This window comes from Tupaia chinensis, unplaced genomic scaffold, assembly GCF_000334495.1.
Source record: "Tupaia chinensis unplaced genomic scaffold, TupChi_1.0 Scaffold000057_1, whole genome shotgun sequence".
Classification (NCBI taxonomy): Eukaryota; Metazoa; Chordata; class Mammalia; order Scandentia; family Tupaiidae; genus Tupaia; species Tupaia belangeri.
Genome location: NW_006159515.1, coordinates 6,302,372 through 6,311,776, shown reverse-complemented (window position 1 = coordinate 6,311,776; position 9,405 = coordinate 6,302,372). Strand labels below are relative to the sequence as shown.

At 50.8% G+C, this 9,405-nt stretch overlaps 2 protein-coding genes across 4 annotated transcripts in view; one reads left to right on the top strand and one right to left on the bottom strand.

Annotated features, from left to right (window-relative positions):
* FARP1 (FERM, ARH/RhoGEF and pleckstrin domain protein 1) overlaps positions 1-3,673 on the top strand; it is a 256,635-nt gene extending 252,962 nt beyond the window's left edge. For all 3 annotated transcript variants that reach the window (XM_027776313.1, XM_027776312.1, XM_027776314.1), the window contains exon 26: positions 2,087-3,673. In XM_027776313.1, the coding sequence (XP_027632114.1) occupies positions 2,087-2,168 (82 nt within the window). In that variant the 3' untranslated portion in view covers positions 2,169-3,673. The remainder of the gene's footprint in view (positions 1-2,086) is intronic.
* A 1,877-nt stretch (positions 3,674-5,550) lies between these two features.
* STK24 (serine/threonine kinase 24) overlaps positions 5,551-9,405 on the bottom strand; it is a 74,250-nt gene continuing 70,395 nt past the window's right edge. The window contains exon 11 of the mRNA XM_006141535.3: positions 5,551-7,203. Coding sequence (XP_006141597.1) covers positions 7,167-7,203 — 37 coding nt within the window. The 3' untranslated portion in view covers positions 5,551-7,166. The remainder of the gene's footprint in view (positions 7,204-9,405) is intronic.

Genomic DNA, 9,405 nt, shown 5'->3' with positions numbered 1-9,405 from the left:
AGCAGGAAGAGGACACTCCCCGACCACCGCGGTTTCTCCCACACCAGCAAGGAAATGGCTTAATAAGAACCGGGGTCCCTGCGCCTGGTGCCTGCGATCACCCCTATCCCACGGGAACGGGTGGCGACGTCAGGCCTTCACCTGGGGCATTTGCTCTCCCAGATGCCTCACTCTCTAACCTCTAACGCGGGCCCTGTCGCAAGGCCAGGTGCAGTCTGCGCAGGGCAGCGGGCGAGGGCGCCCACCTCCGTGGCCAGAACCAAAAGGTTCTTCCCTGTGACTGCAGCAGATATTCAATCCTAACATTCCCGACGGGGCGATGGTCAGAGGCAACGATTTCAGGTCAAAGGACCATTAGAGTAGGAGAAAACTCAGCTCTGAGGGTAAGTTACCTTACTGGAGGGCCTACCTAGGTGGAGACCCTGGGCCGTCTCTTCAGTTATTCAGCAAAGAGAAGGAGGAGGAGCCAGGCACGCAGGGATGACCCCTGGCTGGAGGCTGATCCTCAAATTCATGCTTCAAATAGAAATTCTGGGCCTGTGCTGGTGGCCTTCGATGTGGCCCACCACTTGGGGGCAGGAAGCTGCTGGCCAGAGGCCAGACAAGGCGGGAGCCACCAGTTAGGGGACCACACACAGCAGTCAGGTCCCGCTTAGGGAGAAACTTGTTCCCCGGCCATGATATTGGACAGGGGAGTGACTTATTCCCTCCCTGCTACTGACCTCCACACGGTGTCTAACTTGAGGGGACAGTGACAAACTGCACAGTCCTGGTGAATCCCATGGACAGTGCACGGTGCTTTATCTTTTTCAATTTGTTCTGCCTTAGGGCATCTGTGCTTGTGGGATTTGGGAAGCACACACGCACCTGGTGATTTTTTCCAGCTACAGGTCCAGGACTCAAACCAGAGTCAGCCATGTGGGATCCAGTGCCTTAACCTCCACGCCACCTGCAGGCCCCAAAACACAGTGCTTTTAAAACCGTTTTAACTCCCACAGCATCCAAAATTAGTAGTTCCTAAGCAACACTGCTTGAAAAACGAGCCTAGAGGACAGCAATTCCCCAATGTAATCCTGGACTGAGAAACTTGGATGGAGCTGACCTGACCTAAGAGCCAGATTTATCTTAGTTGGAATGTCCCTGTAGCAGGGGAAGGCCAGCCTCAAGACGCTGCGAGCCCTGTGATGGCATTTCTAAATGCAGGCAGGCACTCCTTGACCGGCCGGAAATGTGGCATAGCCAGGTTTGTCAACCGCAGTGCTAGACACATTATGAACCAGAAAGTTCAGGGGCTGGTGGCAGTTGTGCCGTGCAGCGTATGAAACTTAGTGGCATGCTGGCCTCCACCCTAGATGCCGGTGGCACCCCCTCAGTGGTGCAGCCAGGAACGGCTGCAGATGCTTAGTGACCATGCCCCAGGAATAACATGGTTTGCAACTGAAACCCACTGGTTTAAGTGTGTGAGACAGAGCTCCCACTGAGCAGGCCAGATATACCCCTTGTGCCCTGCAGTGCCTGTGGAGACTGGGCATGAATGAGCCCTCCCCAACATCCAGCCATTTCCTCTTTGCTGCTCAAAATGGAGCATGTGGCCTCTGCTGATCACCGGGGCAGCGGTTCCCCACATGCCATTGGGGGAAATTCTCACTCCCTAAGAACGTGGGCCACAGTTCTCAAGCTGTGTTCCTCAGACCAACCGGAGGAACCCTCTGCCTGGGTGGTCCTAGACCTGAACACTCAAGTGCCAGAGTACAGACCAGTCAATGCCACATCACGCTGTTTATAAGTAGTGACTGCCAGGTGTCAGGACATGGTGTTTCTGTTTATGCCAGAGATACAGAGAGGGAAGGTGAGAAAGTATCCCCCAGGGAGATGGCCACACCATCATCCCGTCTCCACTCTCCTCTCAGAGTTCTGGGCAAGCATGCGCATGTGCCCAGCACACTTTCCAAGGTGTCAGGTCTAGGACTCGAACTGCACACGTGACCACGTGGGACCAAGCCACCTTCACCACCACCACCTGGCCGGCCCAAGACGTGGGTTTCTGCGTGATCCCAGGTCACGATGCCACCTTCTTCTTTTTTAGGTGGATGGAGGTGATCCGAAGTGCCACCAGCTCTGCCTCCCGGGGCCACGTGCTGAGCCACAAAGAGTCACATGTGTACTGACAGCCAGGTGTCTGGGTTGTTCCGGAGAGGTGGCTTTCCTGGAAGACACTTCCTTTCCTCTGTATTAAGGAAGCCTGGGGAAGTTAACACCTGTCTGAAAACAAAACCCTGGTGTCACGGCAGCCTCACCTGTCTCCACCTGTCTCCGCAGAGCATTTTTTATCCTTGTCTTTTCAGCTGTTAATTTCTCATCTGAACGGAAGTGCGCCAGCCTCCCTCCCCGCCCCCCCCGAGGGGGTGTGGCTCTAATTTTCTTGGGGGCTGTTCTTTAGCTAGTGCCAGTATTAAAAACACTGTCATCGATAGAGTGCCAAATGACATTTTTTCCTCCACAACAGCACCTTAAAGGCAGTATAGATATCCATTCAACCGACAGGGCAAGGCCTCTTTTTCTTAAAAAAAAAAAAAAAAAAAAACAAAGAAGAAGAAAACAAACTTTTCTTTTCATCGATAATCGAGAGAGGCTGCTGTGTTTTAAAAAAATGGATTTTCCGGCATTTGCAATACACATGGCGCGGTCTTAAGCAAATGAGATCACTTTTGGATTTCGTTTTTTTCAACCTTTCTACTTTTATAATAGGCAGTTAGTAGGACTCACTTGGATCGATCCGCGACGTGCAGCACAGTGCGTTCCACTCGGGGTCCCACGCGCCAACCAGACCCTCGTTACCAGACTTCTCGGCACAAGCTGACCAAATCGTTGAAGCGATGACTATTTGCGAGCTGGGGCGGGTTCTTCTCTGTTAGGACGAGCAGAAATCCAGTGCAATACCTGGGCTGTCACTGTACTGTGAGTGGTGTGTACGTGGGGAGCTAGTGAGCTGTGGTGTCTGTCTGTGTCACAAGCATGAGAACCTGTATGTCGTTAGCCGGGGCCGTGACGGAGTCTCGCGAGCTTCCCTGGCGCGGAGCGCTGTAAGGCGATGGTACATAGTCCCCAGGGCCCGTTTACCTGTCCCCTCCCGCAGCTGTGGTTTGACACTGCGCAGTCCCTAGTCGTATATATCGTGCCTGTCTCCAACAAGTTACTTTTTTACACTCACCTCCCCCACCCCCGGGCCTGGGGTACTGACAGGATGTCGCTGCACCTCCAGGCAGTCGGACGACGCGGGGAACACGGCTTCCGACAACCGCTGGGGCCCGTAGTTGGAAACTCGCCTGCTCGCTGCGGTGACCAGGGTGGCTGCTACTCCCTTAGTATTCTTAAGCCCTTTCTAACGCAAGTCTGAACTGGTCCAGAGGTGGCAGTGGCCGATCCCACGGGGCTGTCCCCTCCAGTGCCCTGCACCATGGCTGGGAAGGCCTACTCACTCGAGCACCTGGGACACCCCACCCCGTGGCCTGGGCCCGGTGCATATGGAAACGGTGTGCAAATGGACCAACAGCCTGAGACGTGTCCATCACTTGCCTTACAATATGTACCGGGTGGTTTTAAATACTAACGAAAGGGAATAAAAATACCTCACGCCACAATCCAGCATATTCAAGTTTTAAGGCAAAAACGATTTTGTCTCTTGTCTTTATTTTCATCAGGTGGGAGGGGGGGCAGGGTCTGAGCTACCAGCAGCCTCTCTGCAGGTGAGGGAGGTGGGGGCTGGTCACTAAAGGTGGACCTGAAAGGGAAACAGGACCCGGACTAAGAAAAGCGACATGTTTGGGGAGATGGCACTTTCTAGCATATGGTCCGTGGCAGCTCTTAGGAGGAGTAAATACCCACTAGGTGAGCAGAGGGGCCGGGAGGGGCTGCCTTCTACTCCCCCACATGGAGAGGAGCCTTGGGACAGAAGCTTCTCCCATTTCCCAAGGCAGGAGACCCATCACCCGGCAGCTAAGATGGCAGAGGGTGATCGGGAAATGCCCCAGCGGTCACTTGGCACGACACTCAGGCAGCCCTGGGGACTAGTACGCCCTCACTGTTGCTGAGGACAGGACTGCCCACGCTCCTGGTCCTGCTGTGCTCATCCATTTCCCCTGGACTCCGAGGAAAACTAAGCAATGGGACGCTTAGTCCATGCCCATGCCCCCAAGAGCAGTGGAGTTTCAGGGACACCTCTGTCCATGAGACAAACTGCAGGCCTGATTCCTGTCTGGGAGCCTGGGCGGCCCTCCTGAAGACACTGTCCACAGCAGTCCACCTTGGCCACGTGTCCTCACAGAAACTCGGCAGCCACGTATCTCAGGGACTGAAAAATGCTGACAAACTCACCACGTGCACACGCTTTGCCAAAGGCATAAAACACTTCGGAAAGCAGCAAACCAGACACTTCACAAAAGTGGCTCAAGAACAGAGAAGTTAGAATTTGGAAGATGGGGGCACTTGATAATCCATGTTAACAGCCCAGCTCTGGGCTGCCAGGTGCCCTGACCACACTGGTGGCCGCCCTCTCCTCAGGGCAGCTAGCTGGGGCTCAGATGATTGGGAAAAGGCACACAGCACAGCCAGCGGCCTCGGGCCTGCTCCCCCTGGCCCTGCTGTCCTGCACAGTCCACCCCAGACCGCAGTCCCCGCTTGGCCATCTCCAGGCAAATGGGCTGCGAACGGCTCAGGCTAGCCCTGAGATTCCCAGTGCCAGTCAATCTGTCTGGACCGAGCACACAGGTCTGGCTAAAGACCAGCAAGTGTTCGCTGCCTGAGGTGGGTTCCCTACAGCTCTGCGCCAAGGGGCTGGAAGGGATTCATACACGCCAGTGCCGTGGCTGAACAAGGACGCCCTTAAGAACATCTCAGCCGATTGTGTCCACAGAAATAACCCACTCAGGAGAGACGGCACAGGTGATCCACTTGTGTCTTTTTTTGTTACGGGGCGTGCACTGGCCAGAGAGGGAAGGAAAATGAGAAAGCACCTCATGGGGGGCGGGGGGAGGCCACTCTGCTGCAATCTCTTCTCCATTCTCCTGTTGGGATTTTGGGCACACAGGCCTGCCGTGTTTTTCAAGCTGCTGGGTCCAGGACTCCAACTGTGTGGTCACGTGAGACCCACCTGCTGCCTTCACCATCGCCCGACCTGGCTGGCTTGAGGTGGTGATCCGCTTTTAAAATCCAGTCAAACTGAATCTCCTCCAGGAACAATCCAGGATTGCAGAGAACCCACAAGCCATTGGCACCAATGTGCTGCCTTAGAACCCGGCCTGCCCCACAGCATGGCCAGGGCAGTGGAGACGGGCTTTTTGCATCAGAATCCTGATGTCGCTGTCCACAGACAACAGTTATGTAAATCCCAAACTGCTGTCTATACTGACTCAAATCCAGACAAGCGACAGACGGGAATATGGATTCACTCCTTTGATTCTTCCTCCTGCAACGGCCAATGCTGACCTGGGGCTCAGGCCTCACATAAGGAAACAAACAGTCCTCAGACAGAATACTCTCTAGAACACAAAATGAAATGTTCTCAAATTTTATTTTTCAAGGTAACATCCCTGCTGCAGAGTAAGCGTACAATCAGAATTAGCAATTCAGTTCTAGTTCCCTGACCAAAATGTCTCTTCTAGAAATGAACAGTTCAACCCATATCCACGTCTACTAAAATATGATTTAAGGATTTGAAAACTAGATTCTATTAACAAATCTAAACAATAACGACCCATTCGAACGTCTCACGCTCAGGCCTCTGTCCTCCCTGTAATTTGCGGCTGACCAACAGCTGAACTCACATCCCAGAGGCCCCCCCAGTCACTCCCTTGCTCCCAGGAATCCATCTTCCTCCTTGAGAACTGGTACTTGGGGAAGACGTGACAATAATGAACATCAACGAATAAAAAACCCAGAGATTATCCCCCCCCCTTGTCAAACCAAGAAGAAAACGGGCACCGCGGCTGGCAGCGCCAGTGGATGCAGGCTCCTCTAAGACGACAACCCTCATGGCTCCCAGCAAGAGGTAAAGCGATTTGACAAATTGGCAATCTGCAGCCCCGCTCCCCGCGCCCCTTCGCGCTCACGCGTACACCACAGGTGCTCTGCTTTCTGCAGTCACGCTGCAAGGAGAGTATGCCAAATACGTGTGTTATAAAATTTATTCGTGGAAGCATTCAGACACTTTTGGGTGGGAAAGATGATACGCAGATTCTACCACAAGGTGCAACAGAAAATCGTGTGGGCAAGGACGGCACGAGTGGGCAGGTCGGCAGTGGCACGACTCCAAAGGTGAGATGGGGGCGCTTTGGCCGGGAGAAACCTAAGAGGATAATTTAAAGCTTCATGAGGCAAGATATGTTCCGATTTAAAACATTAAGAAATAGTACCATCAATGAAAAGGGAAATCAACTTCTAAGTGTACCAAAAGGGCCAGGGGGCAAATGAGGAAAATGTGTATTTGCTGAGGTACAAACAGGAGTGTTCCGTCAGAGGGGTGCTGATTATTATTAATGGCAAACCCTGCAAATACAAAAGAAAACCCAAATCACTGGTCACGTAATTCAGTTTCCACGTAATAAAGGCAAGGCAATAGACTCAAGTTATGGCCTGTCGAATATTTACTCCACTGACATTATCTACAGAAGCACTTGGCCAATTTGTACACAGTGATTCCTTACGCACGCCGAGAGGGTTTCCGTAAAAATGACACTATTTACAAGTCTGTACACCAATCCACCAGAGCGAGTCACCGGCTCCCGGGGGAGTTATCAACTTAAAGCAGGATACCTGAGGTTTTCACGTCTTTAGTTGCCTTATCGTAATCCCAAATATACATTTCAGGGTTTGTTTTTGTTTTTAAAGACACTTTCCTTGAATATGTGCACTATGGTTAAAATTAAAAACAAGAATAATAAAAATAAAACGATAGCCTGAAGGAGCCGACCCTCCCCCCCATCTGAGACTTCATCTGGCTGCGGCACAGCGAGGGCCGTGTGTGTCCCTGCACCGACGTCCCTGGAGCGGGAAGACGGCCCCTCGATGGCGCCTCCTCAGCGGAGACAGCAGAGGCTCTCGTTGACTTTTAGAAAGAAGGAGGATGGAGAAGAAAAGGGAGAAACAAAACCCCAAATGCCAAAGGGGTTTCAGTGGGATGAAGTTCCTCCACCACTCAGAGAGTATCTAGAAAAAAACAGAAGAAAGAGAATTGAATGTCATTTCTCTCAACTCCCTCATAAAAACTCAAATCATAACCAGTCTCAGTTTTCATAGGAGATCACAAAACATTAAAAGAATAAGTAAGTAGGGAGGGCCATGAGGTGGCATGGTGGTTGAGGTGCTGGACTCCCACATGACCAACAGCGGTTCAAGTCCTGGACCTGGCAACTTGTTTTCTCACTTTCCCTCTGTCTCTTTCTGGTAAGTGTGCATGCCCTATAGCAAATTAAAAAATAATAATAAGGATAAATAATTCTTGAGAAGCAAATAAGTGGAGCAAATATCAATGGGTGACTAAATTTATTATAGGAAGAACTCATCGAGATGAAGAAAACCATGATCCCAGCACAAACACTCCACAGTGGATAACAAAAAGAAAATGTGATCAGCATCCCTTAGAGAGATGTAAATAAATACTCCTTGGGACCAGCAGTTAGTGTAATGGCTATGTTACTGGACTCCCATATGGTCGACTGCGGTTCGAGTCCCGGATCCAGTGGCTTAAACTCATGCCGGGCGCTGGTGCATGCATGCCCAGATCCTGAGAGGAGAATGGAGGAGATGGGATTGCGGCATGGCCATCCCCCCTGGGGGGTGATCTCTCACTTCCTGTCTCTATGTCTCTCTCTGTCTTTCTGCCGAGCACATGCGCCCTATAGCACAAACCTCTCCCAAAAAAAAGAAAAATAAATATTCCTTTACTTAGAATCGATTTCTGAAAACTGGAACTCGATAACACCCAATGACATAGAGATTCCAGAGAAGCAAACACACAGCTGATATGAATACTGGCTGCAGGAAATCCATTTTGGCCACAATTACTTAGTCTGAGCAACCCCAAAAAATTATTTCAGAAAGGTGGTTCAGAGGAGGAACAATGTGTTTACACAAAGATAATCTCTTAGGAGTTTTTGTAATTATAATACTTTGGAAACAACTTCAATGCCCGAGAGTAGAGAAACAAGGAAATTATGCAAACTTGGCCAGGCCCTATGGCCTAGATAAGGGAACCAGACCCACACAGTTGACTGAGGTTCAAATCTCAGCCACCAGCAACTGGAAAGACACAGCACACACGGGTATGTGCATGCCCAAACTTGCAACGGGGTGGAGAAACGGAGAAGGGACTGCAGGGTGATACACCTCATCGGGGGTGCTTTCTCCCTGTTTCTGGCCAGTGCACGTGCCCTCTGGCAATAACAACAAATGCACACAGAATGAAATAAGAGATTAAAAATGATAACCACCTACCCTTGAACAAATGAGAGCATATTAAGTTAAGAAGCACACAGCGATGTGCACTGCACATGTATAGCTCTCACGCACAATTTTCTGTACCCTCAGTGCCCCAGAAGGTCTAAAACTCAGTGCACCAAAATCTGCAGGCATGACAGAAAACGGTGAAGCTTAGAAACTGCACGGAACAATGGAAACCAACACATTAGAAGATGATGAAGGTATTAGGCTACAATGGTAGAACTGTAGGTAATTCCTTCACCAAAAACGTTACACGACTATCTTGCTTTAGAATACAAAGACCAGAACAGGGGCACATCTAAGATTCCCTCAGACACCCTAAAACCGACGCCCAGTCAGAGGGCCCTGAGGTAGCTGAGGATGCTATTTAATGGGACTGACTTCAACTATTCCAACCTGGACCCTCTTTCTGTAATTTGCTAGAGGTGACCTGCACTTACCACAGAGAGAGAGAGAGAACGCGTCCTCCCTAGGCAGAGGGTGAAAATCCCTTCTCCTCTACTTTCCTCTTGGGATTTTGGACACACGCGCACCAGGCAGTGTTGTTCAAGTCACAGGGTCGGGACTCGAATTGCACCGTTGGCCTTGGCCACGTGGAATCCAGCCACCTTAACCACCATATGGCTGACGGGGTTCTAGCTAGACTTTCTATTTTAACACACTTAAAATACAGATACTCCTTGACTTACAACTGGGTTATACCCAAATAAAACCCACCGTAAGTTAAAAAAACACACTGAATATCTAACTACAGAACAGTGCAGCCTAGCCCGGTCCACTGCCACTGGCCCACGGCGGGGCAATGCCACTAACACAAAGCCTGTTTTACAGTGAGGTGTTAAATATCTCATGTAATCGATTGACTACGCTAATGAAAGCAGAAACAGAATGGCTGCATAGGTGCTACGA